Source organism: Pezoporus wallicus, unplaced genomic scaffold (assembly GCF_028554395.1).
Source record: "Pezoporus wallicus isolate ANWC-B61680 ecotype Strahan unplaced genomic scaffold, APGP_CSIRO_Pwel_v1 contig_7817, whole genome shotgun sequence".
Taxonomy (NCBI): domain Eukaryota; kingdom Metazoa; phylum Chordata; class Aves; order Psittaciformes; family Psittacidae; genus Pezoporus; species Pezoporus wallicus.
In genome coordinates this window covers 51,322-66,608 of record NW_026642258.1, presented here as the reverse complement: position 1 = coordinate 66,608, position 15,287 = coordinate 51,322, and the positions used below count along the sequence as shown (strand labels likewise).

Here is a 15,287-nt window from a genome sequence, read left to right as displayed (position 1 = left end):
TGACCCAGGTCTGTGTTCCTGCCCTGCTTCTCTTGCTCAGGTGCTGTGGGATGGTCCCTGCACATCAGGGTGTTCTCCTTTAGCTCTGTTTATAGAGATTCAAAAGTTAAACCCCTGTGTCACTCCTGCAGAGTAGAGCCCGTCACCCTCTGCACGCAACAGCCCAGCCAGTGCTCACTGCTCTGGCAGTCCAGATCTCCATTCAGATCATGTCCCTACATGGCCAAAATAGGAGATAGCCTTCTGAATGAGGTGTGTAGAGTAATAAATTGATCCTTACATTCAATTGTTATTATCTTCTTATCTCACCTACGTCCGGCCTCATGAGGCATCCTCATGGGATCAGGCAAAGCTGGTGTCGCTGTGTTACTGCATCCTCACCCCAACCCCCTCATCCACAGCCTGAGGAACAAGGAGGTGAAGGGGGCTCTGAGGAGGCTGTGGGAGCGAAAGCTGCTGCCACATCTCTGCAGGGTTTGAAAGCACATTTGGAGCCCTTCAGTACTGTGGAGGTAAGGAAGGAATATGTGGGATATGTGATTGTGGAATTGAGCATTACTGGCCATCATTGGTCGTTATCAGTCATTATTACAGATAAGGAGATCACACAGCAAGTGCAGGGTATGGAGAACCAGCACAACGAATGGTTCTCTTCAAACAGGTTCAGATGGTTTTAAGCGTGGCCTGAGCCTTCAATAATTCATCCAAATAAGAATCAGGTATTTAATAGCAGGACTGAGACAACAGCATGTTTTTTTTCTGTCTAAATTGTACTAAATGAAAGTAGTGCCCACAAAAAGGAGGCTCAGCCTTGAGGTAAGGCAGTGACCATTGTCTCCATTGCCTACTTCATAAGCATCTTCTCAATGATGAACTGAGGGTAGGAACAAAGGGTTTGATACAGCTGTGGTGTCCCCAGCACAAGGAGGACATGGAGCTGCTGGATTAAGTCCAGAGATGCAACAAGGATGCTCAGGGACTGCAGCTCCTCCCATATGGAGCCCGGCTGAGAACATTGGATCTGTTCAGCCTGGGGAAGAGAAGCTGTGTGGAGACCTCAGAGCAGCTCCAGTATTTGACGGGGCCAGCAGGAAACCTGGAGAGGGGCTTGGGACAAGGGCCTGTAGGGCCAGGCCAAGGGGAATGGCTTGAACCTGCCCGAGGGGAGACTGAGCTGAGCTCTTAGGCAGAAGCTCTTCCCTGTGAGGGTGCTGAGGCGCTGGCACAGGGTGCCCAGAGAAGCTGTGGCTGCCCCATCCCTGGCAGTGCTCAAGGCCAGGTTGGACACAGGGGCTTGGAGCAAGCTGCTCTATGGAAGGTGTCCCTGCCCGTGACAGGGGTTGGAACTGGATGAGCTTTAAGGTCCCTTCCTACCCAAAACAGGCTGTGATTCTAAGAAATAAAGCTCTGACAGTCTGTTGGTCAACAAAGCCCTTGTGGGAAATGGGGACGAGTCATATCTGAGCCTCTGCTCTGCTGAGAATTTAAGTAGGGGTGTAAAGGGCCCGAGTGCTGTTAGGAGGGGGGATTTGGGGTCCTCCTTCCCCCTGAACACCCAAGGTGCTGCTGGCCTGGGTCCCCTGATGAACTTGATAGAGCAAGTGCAGTACCCAGCTGTCTGCTTCTGGGACTTCAAGCTGCATTTTTCACCCTGGACATGTGCACCCAGGTATTCTCAGTGCCTCTTTTTGCCTTCATGTAGTTCTTTTCAATAATCTTTGAATTATAATTATTCTTCTTTTGTAAATTTGATTGAGGGTTATTTCTCCCCCTGTTATATTGATTTTCCCACTTCACAAGCCTTTGCTTTAGCCCAGTACCCAATGGGGAAGAAAGACATTCAAAACCACTCAGAAATCCTTTTCTACCCTCCTCCAGTGCATCTCCTGGACTGTCAGTCTGGTGCCTTCCAGCAGAAAAACAGGTTGACATTGAAAACATCTAAAGCCATCTGCATTCTTCTCTTTCTTCCTTCCCCACATTTGCATAACTTCGTTTTCTCTTCTATCTGCTCCATCCTTTGTCTTTTCTAAATGTCTGGGACAAGGTTATCATTTAATATTTCTACTAAGGGTTTTATAATGTCTCTTCATGAGAAGCATTCGGGACACACCCGCACTCAGGGTTCTTCAGATGAAGACTGGGAAATCTGACTTCATCCTGCTATATCCTCAAAGCAGCCACGTTTTGAGCCAATGCTTTTGACCAAAGTGTTGTACAATCACTAGTCAAGTGTATGGAAATAAATGCATCTGATGGAAAGGACTCCCCATCCCCATCCACACAGAGGATGCTTTGTTGTGCTTGTTTTCAGCTCCCTTCAATGCAATATTAGATGATCTCTGTGGATGTAAAGGGCTTCCTCAGGGAAACACTGAAAGGAAGAGGTGTGTGATAGATGGGGAAATGCAAAGCAAACTGTCCTGGGCCTGTCTTCCTGGGTAGTCTCTGCAGCAGAACTGGTCTTGGAGGTGTTGGTGCAGCCAGAAGGAGTTTGGGGAGACAGGAATTGAGAGGTTGTTTTGCTGATCAAGTCAAACTAATTATCCGATGGAGGAGGGTCCTTTGGGAGAGCAGTTTGCACAACACAAGCCTCTGAGGTAATGCTTCCTGTGAGATAAAACCCCTCCACCAGCCAGCCTGGAGCATCCTGCTCCCAAGCATCTCTCCTTCAACCCATCGCATGGTCTCCAGGAGGAGCTGCAGGCACTGCATCCACCACCACCTTCCTCTTTAACCAAGCAGGTACAAAAGGGTTTGATGGGTGATGGATCTAGTTTGACCCTGGTCATGCTGCCTCTCCCATGCTTGATGGCATGTTGAATTTCACTCTTCTTCAGGGACTGTATAGATAGGGCAAGGGGTGATGGGTTTAAACTGAAACAGGGAAATTCAGGTTGGAGACAAGGAAGATGTTCTTCTTTGTGAGGGTGCTGAGGCGCTGGCACAGGGTGCCCAGAGAAGCTGTGGCTGCCCCGTCCCTGGCAGTGTTCAAGGCCAGGTTGGACACAGGGGCTTGGAGCAAGCTGCTCTATGGAAGGGGTCCCTGCCCGTGGCAGGGGTTGGAGCTGGAGGAGCTTTAAGGTCCCTTCCAACACAAACCAGTCTGGGATTCTGTGATCCAGGCCCATGAAATTGTCCTTAATACACAAGCATGCCAACACACTGACCCTTCAACCCTCTGGCTTTGGCCATGAGCCACCTCTGTCAAGCAGTGCACCTATAGAAGTGAACTTTGTTAACAAAGAAGAAAGTTTCTTGTTATCCCCAGCTAATTAATCTCTGATGGCTTGTTATGAAGAATGAGGGAAGTCACATCCAAGTCTTCTGAGAAGCTTTCATGGTGATGAGGAAGCTTCCTTGCTAAACCCCAGAAGGTCTTGTTAAAGCTGATGGCTCCTGGAAGGGTGGTTGGTCCCCAAGGACCACTTCTTGCTTTGGCAAAGTGAGCAGCATCACTTGTGATGGAAATAGCTGTGAGTGCTTGTATTGTGAAAGCCTGGATTTCGGGCCTGCTGGAGGGCTTTCTGTGCCCATGCAAGCTTGGTCCTACTCTCTCTTTAAAGACACATCCCTGTCTTCATGGCATGTGCAGGTAATGTGGTTCTTCCTAATGGGGTGCTTGGTCCCTTCCTGCTTTTGACCCCTAATAAAGGGAGCTGGGGAAGCTCATTGCATTTCTCCTCACCTTTGGACCTGCTCAAGGACACCTCATACTTTAAACTTCTTGTCATTATTTGCCTTGGGATGGATTTGCTTGTGTCTCTTAAGCTGTGAGGCAAGTTGAAGTCCACTACATCCATCCTCCGTGCCTGACTGGGTTTCATAAATGTGGTTTTCCTACCATTATGTGTTTAGTATTGGAGAATAAGTATGGGAATGGGGTCACCTGACTCAACATTTGCAGTTCATTGTCTAGTTATGAGATAGTCAGGTCCCTTCTAGGGTGGTTGGGAATAAAAGGATGTTTTATCACATCCTAGGACAGCTGGTGAGGATGGATGTGGTCCAGAGCAGGTCTGAACATCAGAAGGACATGTATATGCATGTCAGAATAGCTTTCTCTGGATTAAACTAATTCCAGTCAGGATCTGAAGGCCTCCTAGAGGTCAAACTGCATCAGTTGCCCCCTCAAAACTATTTTCAGTTTGTTTTAATCCAAAAGACAGGACAAGAGGAAATGGCCTCAGGCTGCACCAGGGCAGGTTTAGTTGGAGCTGAGGAACAATTCCTGCCCCAGAGGGTGCTCAGGCATTGGAACAGGCTGTCCAGGGCAGGGCTGCAGGCACCGGCCCTGCAAGTGTTCACACACCCTATGGACAAGTCCCTCAGTGCCATGGCTTAGTGGTGGCCTTGACAGGGCTGGGAAGTGCTTGGACTGGATGAGCTTGAAGGGCTTTTCCAACCTGGTTGATTCAATGAGTCTAAAAGGAGCCCAGTTCATGCAGCCTGACCCCAGCCTCTGATGGGGATGGAAACACAGTGAGGGAAGGACGCTCTGTGTGTTTGTGTCTTCAAACTTGAACTCTTGAAACTGCTCTTTTTATCTGAACAAATACTAGAGATACAGAAACACACCTTCACTGAGCACAGATGGAGACACAAAACTGTGATTGAATGACTCAACTTTTATTCATCTAAATTTGAAGAATGTGAAACTACTTCAGAACTCCTAATCCCTCCTCCCAACAGTCTTAAAAGAGTTAATTTAGTTTTCCTTTCAGTTGGACTAAAACTTCATATAGGGGGAAAACATATAAGATAATTGAAGGACTAAGAAACCACTTTCTTTGCATGTTTTCCTAGAAGTGGTGGTGGAAACTATCACTTAAGTTGCAGGGAAGGAGACAGATGCAATGAAATGCCCCAGGTCAGGTTTGGTCTCCCTTATATAGAAATGTGGTGCCATTTCCTCTGTCCTGAAGTGCCCAGGACCTTGGCAAGCACTTGACATGTACATCCTGCAACCTTCAGAAGGGTTGGGTCATTCTGGAGCCACATGTGAAAGCTCAGAGGGAGCCCCAGGGGCATTTCCATGGTGTTAATAGTCAATGTTCAGGCAACTGAACTCTGTCCCAGATGCCTTTATGCTTCCTGACATGGTTCATCCAATCTGATCCACCTACCCATGCTCATGTGAATGTTTCACTGGGATAATGGTCTAGGACTATGGAATTATGTCTGTGTGGTGCGGACATCATCGTGAAGAAATAACTGGGACAGCTCAGGAACAGACACACGTTACTTCATGACTTCTGGTTACCCAAAGCAGTGGTAAATGCTCCACCCCTGGCAGTGTTCAAGGGCAGGTTGGACACAGGGGCTTGGAGCAAGCTGCTCTAGCGAAAGGTGACCCTGCCTGTGGCAGGGGGTTGGGACTGGATGATCTGAAGGGACTATATGGTATCTAAAGATGAGAATTGCTAACTAATTGTTAGGTTAACAAGGCTGTCATATGAATATCATCTTTAATGTTCATGTCAATAGAGGCCCAGTTTTGAATCATCTCCTCAAAAACCAATATCCTTCTCCAAAACATTTAGGCTGATCTAACAGCACCTGAAGCACAGGGCAAAGAGACCCATGTCCAGCTCTTCCTGCCCAAAAGGTGCTTGCTATTTGAGGTATCAGAACCATTTATGCAGAGGACCCCTCTCATGTATTTGATGTGGGAAATGCATTTTATAGATCCCTTCTCTGCAAAAAACAGAATTCTCAATGATGCTCTCATTTCTTGTTTCTTGTGTTGCTGGAATTCACCATGCTGCCTCCCCGGCATCTTAAACTGAGGTTTCTATTGCCAGCTCACTGAGCAGGTTCCACTACACAAGACTATGGCAATCCAGACCTCTATTAGTGAAGTAGCATCTAGTCTGGGTAAATGTTTGTCTCTGCTTTGGAAACTTTCTTAAACACAAGAGGAAATAAGGACACCAGAGTGGGGTAATTCAACAAGCAGCGATGAGCCCTACACATGACACTGCACATCTAGACTCCTGTTTCTACAGAAGCTCAGACCAGATGATCTTTTGAGGCCCAGCCTGGGCTTTCTGTGGCTCTATGATTCTATATGTATAGTGTAAGCCAAAATATCCAACAAAATGGAAGAAAACAAGATATGGTGAAAGTTTTGAAGGAAGCCCTCTGATATCCAAGGTGCCAAGCCCTTTAGCATTTAATGATACAGATTCTGGCTCCTTCATTGACTGCAGGTCGAAGCCACGTTGCCCCCACACCTATGACAGTTTATGCTTTCATACTGTTGTTTTTCTGAGCACATAAAAATTCTGTTCACCATCCATATACTTTCCCAATATAAGTTAATTGCCACTCACAGCAGGTAAGGGAAAGATACTTTCCCCCATCAGTGTGTTTTGGCTTTATTGAGACCCAGACAGCTCTCAGTCACCATCAATTCTTTGTTGTCTCATTTATGGAAGCTTCCGACAAACTTAATTCTAATGTGAAATAGACAATTTGGTTTTCGCGGTGTGCTTGAGCATGAGCAGGGCATGGACATGGGATATGGGTGCTTATCTCCAAGTGGAATTCCATTTCTCTCACCATTTAGGTAAAAGGTTATTTCAGATGAATGTAAAACACCACTTAAAATGAATGGGAGGAGATCTTGATGTGCCCAAAATGTCCCTAACACTGGGTGGTCTCAGCACAGTTCATCATCCTCCATTATGAATTATATTGTCTATAACTTTTTCCTTTAAATGAAATCTCCTATGAAGCTGCAGCCTGGGGAGGGATTCCCTTTAACATTCAAAGGCGCAGCTTGAGATCTTTATTCCCACCAGCTTCTGTTCCTTGAAAGGCACAAACAAATGCAATGAATCTTTTGAAACCTTTTCTCTGACTCTTTTTCAGCAAGCAAATGTAAAACTACACTTCCTCTTCCCTCCCACCCCAGCAGCTTTAATAAAGAGCTCACAGGTAAGAGTGAGGAATTTTATTGGAGCTGAGGGACAAGGTCAAGAATCTTGCAAGAAAAATAGATCTTTATCAGTGACAAAAGTTATAACTGAATAAAGCTGATTGGTGTTTTCTGTGAGGAAAAGAGGCCTGGGATAATTCAGGGTAATTTCTTCCTACAGGCTGCTAACTATGAAGTGAAATGAAGTATGAGGTTCCTCTCCTTTTGGTTTCCTTCCAAGGAAGGAAGATGTGATTTGGGGGATCTATATCTCATTAAAAACTGTAATTGAGTTTTGTGCAGGAAGTGTGGAAGAATCTACATCAAATCATGGGGATTATTGGGAAAAATCCCTTTGTTTTAGTGCCCTATAGGCTTTCTCACTTGAGATGAACTGTTCATGTCCTGGATGACAGAACGCTTCAGTGTTGCCAGCAGCTGAAAAAGCTCCTCCTGCATTTCACCAGAGACCCCATCACCTCCCTGTTCCTCAGGCTGTAGATGAAGGGGTTGAGCATGGGGATGAGCACAGCATAGAAGATGGAGGCCACCTTATCCAGGCTCCTGTGGCTAGAAGGAGGTTGTAGGTACATGAAGAATCCTGTCCCAAAGTACATGGAAACAGCCATCAAATGGGAGGCACAGGTGTGGAAGGCTCTGGCCCTGCTCTGTGCTGAGCACATCCTCAGCACAGTGCGGATGATAGAGATGTAGGAGAGCAAAATGACCACACTTGCACACACTGCATTGATGGTGACGAAGGCAAAGATGACCATCTCACTGCTGTGCGTGTCAGAGCACACGAGCTTTAGCACAGGGAAAAGCTCGCAGAAGAAGTGGTCAATGCGGTTGGGACCACAGAAGGAACCTCCAAACGTGCACCAAGTGTAGGTGATGGCAGTGAGGAAGGCAAATAGGTAGGATGATGCTACCAGCTGCCAACAGACAGGGCTGGAGATGATGGTCACATAAAGCAGGGGCTGGCAGATAGCAACGTGCCGATCATAGGCCATCATGGCCAGGAGGTGACACTCAATAGTAGCAAAGAAAGCAAAGGTGAGGAACTGCATCATGCAGCCAGTGAAAGAAATGGTTTTGTCCTCTGATAACAGGTCTGCCAGCATCCTGGGGGAGATGACTGTGGAATAGCAGATGTCAATGACGGCAAAATGAGTGAGGAAGAAGTACATGGGGGTGTGGAGGCTGGGAGACACCCGAACCAAGACGGTGATCCCAAAGTTCCCCACCAAAGTGACAATATAAATCAATAGAAACAAGACAAAAAGTGGGGTCTGTGCATATGGGTTGTCTGTAATTCCCAACAGGATGAATTCAGTCTGTGTGTGATTTCCTCCCATGACCAGGTGTTACCTGCTGAGACAAAAGGAATTAAAACACCATACTGATTAAACAGAGATATTCAGGAGTGGATCTAACTACAGTCAGTCACTAGTTTAACTTTGACGTTCTGGTGGAATTAATATAGTTTACTGTATTTTCTATCCCACATTATATGTATGTTTTTCACTTGTGGTACTTTCAATAGGACAGGGAGCACGTAGAAGCAACAAATGGCACTTGTTGCTGGGATACCTAAAACTATGGATTTATTCAAACACGTGTGTTTTCAGGTATGCTGAAAGAATCAGATCTTTATTCACTTTCGGTTTGGCAGCAATTTGTGCTGGAAGACACCTCACAGGGACCTCATAGCAGTGAATGTAAACCTGGAAAGTCCCAGTCCCAGTGAAATCCCATTTTACACATTAATGTCCTCTAGGTATATTGCCTTGACTTCTAATTATCATTCATGTCACCAAATCACATTTATCAAACTATTTGAGATCATTAACAACAGATAACATTAACATTGGTTAAATGGACAATAAATCATCCTAAACCCATGGGCATTAATTTGCTTCCTTAAAAACAGAGTTGATATTTAAAACGCGCTGATTCCAAATCCTGATTTGTTAGTGATTATATTCTGTTGGCAATCTGAAATTTTTATTTCTTTATAACAAAGTAAGATTCCTCCTCATTTAACACTTGAACAAATTAGTGCATCTGCTTTAGCTGCCTATGCAAAGGAAACACAACCTGCATCAGACATTACTCCCTCTTCTTATAAAGAAAACCCACATTGGTAAGGCTGTTTTCTGACACAGCTTTACCAAAGAGGATGCAAGAACATGCAGACGCAAGCCCACTGCCTCAGTGCAGGTGAGGCTCTGCTTTGTGTTGGTGTTACCTCTTGTGCCTTCCCTCTGCCACCGAGTGTTGGGAGCCAAGGATTTATCCCCAATGCAGCAGAGAACATCTATGTGCCAGCATCAGCTCTGTTAAGCACCTGATGTGAAGAGAGGTGAGCTCCTGCCAGACACCAAGAGCCCAGCTTGTGGTGCTGAGGCTGTAAATACAGTTGCATGTGCTCTCCTGGGAGGAAGCCTCCAGGGCTGCTCATGTTTTGTCAGAGAAAAACAAAAAGAAGGAAAAGCAAAGGGTGTGAAATCACCTCTGAAATGCATTGTGGTGCTTGGGCATCTGAGAGATGTGGAGTGTATGAGCCGTGCCTGAGAACAGCTGCACAGCAGCAGTTATAGGCAGCTCATAGGATGCTTCTGACATACTTGTGGACAGTGCAAATGTTTTGGTCTGAACATACTGACACAATGAAAATGGGTTTAGAGACATTCCAGATCTTGCACACAGTTCTCAAAAGGGACATGAAGAACAAGTGACTCCATCTCTGGAGCTGCTGATGTCCCTCTGTGGAGGGTGAACCCAGTTTTCCAGCCCAAATGGGGTTACCCACATGTAGTGCCTGGATGTCCAACAGCTGAGCGGGTGCCTCTGGACTTCCACTGTATTCAAAGATGAAAAACAGGCATTTTGAGGCAGGGAGGAATTGTCCCAGGCTGAACTAATAGGCCTTTATCCCCCTGACCAGCCTCAGCTGGGCTCCATCCCCACCCTCTTCCTGTTGTTCCCCATCTCTATTTAAGCTCAGAACAGGCAGATTGAGCTTTACTAGAGCAGTTCTGGTTTCCAGTTCAGTAGGAGTTCAGCACACCTATGCAATCTTTTGGTGGTCACCTAGGTTTTCTCATCTATCTTTCTAGCAATTTTTTCACCTGATCCTGAACAAGGGATTGACTCGACCTGACTTGGCTTGGTCTTGAATCTGCCTCCTCATCACCAGCTTTCCTGATGCTCTGGAGCCTTGGTTGAACTTGGTCCATGTCTCTGTTCCTGCCCTGCTTCTCTTGCTCAGGTACTGTGAGATGGTCCCTGCACCAGGGAGTTCTCCCTTGGTTCTGTTTAGACAGATAAAGGAGACAAACCCCTGTGGCAGACCCCAGGCTCCTGCACAGTAGAACCCATCACCCTCTGCACCTGACAGCCCAGCCAGAGCTCACTGCTCTGACAGTCATTTTCCATCCAGAACATGTCCCTACATGAGCAAATTAGGAGGTAGTTTTTCAGTGATGAAAAGTAGAGTAACAAATTGATCCTTACATTCAAGTGTTGTTATCTTTTCCTTAGTGCCTTTTCCTTTACCAACTATAACATTAGACTTTCAGTCTTCAGTAGGCTGGCAACACTTTGGTTTGGAAGTATCTTTGGGACGATGTTTATCTGCTGGTTTTGTGACAGAGGACACCAGAGCTTCACTTTTACCAAGCACTTTGGTTTCCCCAGCCTCTTCCTTAGGCTTGCAGGCTTGGTTTGGAATCATTTCCAAGTCTTGCTTTCTTCCTAAGACTTGTTTGTGCAACAAGACCACAGACAATCTGATTTATCTACACGCCTTTATTGCCCGTAGTGGCTATTTTTTTCCCCTACGTCTTGGTCTTTTCTGATCTACACTTACCATTATTACCTGGCTCCTTGCTAGCCTGTCAAAAATATCTTCCAAAACTGTCAGCATCTCCAGGTGATAGTTTAAAACCTGCATTAAGACTTAAAACCTGCATTCTTTCAAACTGCAAACTCCAGCACCTCACTGCTCACCATGGGGCAGGATGAAGGATGCTGGGGCTCTGCAGGAAATGGGAGACATTCTCATAGGGATGCTGATGGCTTCTGCCCCTGCTGGTGCCCTGGTGATGGAGGCACTGGGCAAGGGCTGAAACCCCTCCCTGCTCTGCATGGAGCTGCCTCCAAACTGGGACTCAGCTTTAACTTCTTAGGGATCAGTGCTTAAATCCTTCCTATGTCCATCTTAAATCCTGTCTTATGTCCATAGCGCAGAGGAGACCCTCTGCCCCCCATGTCCTGCAGGGTGCCCATGAGGGCAGTGTGAGCAGTGTGAGGATTTGGGACCAGGACTGATGCAAAGCAAGGAGGGACCATATCCGTGCACACCCCCCTATGTCCACCACATCCCTACACATCCATACACATATCCCATGCCCTGCAGAGCAGGCTCGGCCCCATCCATCTCCTGCTGTGGCTGCAGCGCTGGTATTGAGCAGGGAGATGAGGAGGTGAGAGTGGCAGAGCTGACAGCAGGAGGAGAATGGAGGATGCTCATCTGCAACATTGCACGGTGTCCTGCGGCTCCTGTGAATGGTTTTACTGCTGGAGAGAGAGGGAAAGGGGAGCATGTGGCTCTGGAAAGAATTGGAAGCCAAAATGATGCCCAGACTGTGGGCGTTTGCTCCCAGTGTGCACTGCCAGGGGATCTGGATGATCTCTGGTGGGAATCTGTGTGACATGCACTTTCCTTTCATGTGTGGCTGTAGAAGGAGGCTCCCCATAATCCCCATGAAGGCTTTAACCTGTCAGAGGGGAGACTGAGATGAGCTCTTAGGCAGAAGCTCTTCCCTGGGAGGGTGCTGAGGTGCTGGCATAGGGTGCCCAGAGAAGCTGTGGCTGCCCCATCCCTGGCAGTGTTCAAGGCCAGGTTGGACACAGGGGATTAGAGCAAGCTGCTCCAGTGGAAGGTGTTGGGATTGGAGCTGGAGGAGCTTTAAGCTCTCTTCCAAGCCAAACCAGTCTGGGATTCTATGAATCCCCTCAAATACATCCAAAAGCATTCCATTACCTACAGAACATGATGTCCAGTTCATTTCTTAGTCTCAGAGTTGTGAGGAGCAGCCTGCCAATGCCTTCCTGACCTTGAGTGGGGAAAACCATGGAAATAATAGAATCATAAAATCATAGAATCATAGAATCGTTAGGGTTGGAAAGGACCTTAAGATCATCTAGTTCCAACCCCCCTGCTGTGGACACGGACACCTAATGCTGAATCATATCACCCAAGGCCTCGTCCAACCTGGCCTTGACCACTGCCAGGGATGGAGCATTCACAACCTCCCTGGCAACCCATTCCAGTGCCTCACCACCCTAACAGGAAAGAATTTCCTCCTTAGATCCAACCTAAACTTCTCCTGTTTCAGTTTTAACCCGTTACCCCTTGTCCTGTCACTACAGTCCCTAATGAAGAGTCCCTCCCCAGCATACCTATAGGCCCCCTTCAGATACTGGAAGGCTGCTATGAGGTCTCCATGCAGCCTTCTCTTCTCCAGGCTGAACAGCTCCAATTTCCTCAGCCTGTCTTCATATGGGAGGTGCTCCAGCCCCTGATCATCCTTGTGGCCCTTCTCTGGACTTGTTCCAACAGTTCCATGTCCTTTTTATGTTGAGGACACCAGAACTGCACACAATGCTCCAGGTGAGGTCTCACAAGAGCAGAGTAGAGGGGCAGGATCAGCTCCTTCAACCTGCTGGTCACGCTCCTTTTAATGCAGCCCAGCATATGGTTGGTTTCTGGGACACTGCCAGCTCATGTTCATTTTCTTATTGACCAGCACCCCCAAGTCCTTCTCCACAGGGCTGCTCTGAATCTCTTCTCTGCCCAACCTGTAGCTGTGCCTGGAATTGCTCCCTCCCAGGTGTAGGACCTTGCACTTGGCATGGTTAAACTTCATGAGGTTGCCATCAGCCCACCTCGCAAGCGTGTCGAGGTCCCTCTGGATGGCATTCCTTCCCTCCAGGGTATCAACCGAACCACACAGCTTGGTGTCATCGGCAAACTTGCTGAGGGCGCACTCAATCCCACCGTCCGTGTCAGCGACAAAGATGTTGAACAAGACCAGTCCCAACACTGATCTCTGAGGGACCCCACTCGTTACTGGTCTCCAGCCGGACATTGAGCCATTGACCACAACTCTTTGCATGCGGCCATCCAGCCAGTTCTTTATCCACCGAGTGCTCCATCCATCAAATTGATGCCTCTCCAATTTAGAGACAAGGATGCCGTGTGGGACAGTGTCGAATGCTTTGCACAAGTCCAGGTAGATGCCATCAACTGCTCTACCCCTGTCCATCAGTTCTGTAGCCCCATCATAGAAGGCCACCAAATTGGTCAGGCAGGATTTCCCCTCAGTGAAGCCCTGCTGGCTGTCACCAAGCACCTTGTTGATTTTCATGTGCCTTAGCATGCCTTCCAGGAGAATCTGCTCCAAGATTTTGCCAGGCACAGAGGTGAGACTGACTGCTCTGTAATTCCCCAGGTCATCCATTTTCCCCTTCTTGAAAATGGGGGTTATATTTCCCTTTTTCCAGTCATCGGGAACTTCACCTGAGTGCCATGATTTCTCAAATATGACGGCCAGCGGCTTCGCAACTTCATTCTCCAGCTCCTTCAGGACCCGCGGATGGATCTCATCCGGACCCACGGACTTGTGCACGTTCAGATTTTTAAGATGGCCTCGAACCAGATCCTCTCCTACAGTGGGCGCAAGGTCTTCATTCTCACAGTCTCTGTGTCTGCCTTCCAAGACTTGGGTGGTTTGGTCAGAGCCTTTGCCAATGAAGACTGAGGCAAAGAAGTCATTCAGAACCTCAGCCTTCCCCAAATCCTGTGGAGCCAGTTCTCCCGAGAGCTTCCTGAGGGGGGCTACATTCTCCCTAGTCTGTTTTTTATTTGCTATGTACCTGTAGAATCCCTTCCTGTTATCTTTAATACCTCTAGCTAAGTTTAATTCTAACTGGGCCTTAGCTTTCCTAACCTGGTCCCTAGCTTCCCGGACAACATCCCTGTACTCTTCCCATGCCACCTGTCCTTGCTTCCACTTATTATAAGCCTCTATTTCGTTTGAATTTTCCTCAGGAGCTCCTTATCCATCCCAGGAGGTCTCCTGGCCCTCCTGTTGCACTTCCTTCTGGTTGGGATGCAACGCTCCTGAGCTTGCAGCTGGTGATCCTTGAATATCAACCAAGAGTCTTGGGCCCCTCTGCCCTCTAGGGCTGTATCCCATGGAACCTTCCGAAGCAGGTTCCTGAAGAGGCCAAAGTCTGCTCTTTTGAAGTCCAGGGCAGTGAGCTTGCTGCACGCTCTTCTCACTGTCCTGAGGATCTCAAATTCAAGCATCTCATGATCGCTGCATTCAAGGCTGCCCTGGAGCATCACATTTCCAATGAGCCCTTCCCTGTTGGTGAGCACGAGGTCAAGCATGGCACCTCTCCTTGTCGGCTCCTCTGTTACTTGCAGAAGGAAGTTGTCTTCCACACAATCGAGGAACCTCCTGGATTGCTTGTGCTGGGCCGTACCGTCCTTCCAACAGATGTCAGGGTGGTTGAAGTCCCCCATAAGAACAAGGGCCTGTGAGCGTGAGGCTTTTCCTATCTATGGAGTGCTTCATCCACAGATTCCCCTTGATCAGGCGGTCTGTAACAGACCCCACAGTAATGTCCCCCATAGCTGTTCTCCCTTTAACCCTGACCCACAAACTCTCTGTGGACTGCTCACCTGTCCCCAGACAGAGTTCCATACTCTCCAGCCTATCCCTAACATAAAGGACAACTCCCCCTCCCTGCTTGCCAGGCCTGTCCTTCCTAAAGAGCCTGTAACCTTCCATCCCAACACTGCAGTCATAGGAGCCGTCCCACCATGTTTCTGTGATTCCCATTATATCCCCATAGACGTGCACACATCTCTAATTCCTCTTGTTTGTTCCCCATGCTACGGGTGTTTGTATGGAGGCATCTGAGCCGAGCTCCAAATGAAGCCATCTCATTGGCTGGAGCGGCTGGAATATCTCTACATTGCTCCGAGCATTTATTATAGGTTCTGGCAACTGACTGGGTGTGTTGGAATGGAATGATGCTCCCCTCCCCCAACACATCTAGTTTAAAGCCTTTTAATACCTGAGCTGGAGGAGATAACAGAAGTTAAGTGCACTGACTCTCTGTTAGACTCATCTGCCACACTGAGGGGAATAGTTCTCTCTGTGCTGGAACCTGACCAAAACTGCTAGTAGTGATAGGACAAAGGGGAATGGGTTAAAACTTAAATAGGGGAAGTTTAGATTGGATCTAAGAAGGAATTTCTTTACTGTGAGGGTGGTGAGGCACT

General features: G+C 47.6%; 1 protein-coding gene across 1 annotated transcript; it reads right to left on the bottom strand.

The window, feature by feature from the left end:
- Window positions 1-7,344: 7,344 nt before the first annotated feature.
- Window positions 7,345-8,285, bottom strand: LOC130609414 (olfactory receptor 1038-like). Its single transcript, XM_057428363.1, has one exon. It carries the CDS (start codon window positions 8,278-8,280, stop codon window positions 7,345-7,347), a length of 936 nt encoding a protein of 311 aa, XP_057284346.1. The 5' UTR covers window positions 8,281-8,285.
- Window positions 8,286-15,287: the final 7,002 nt, after the last annotated feature.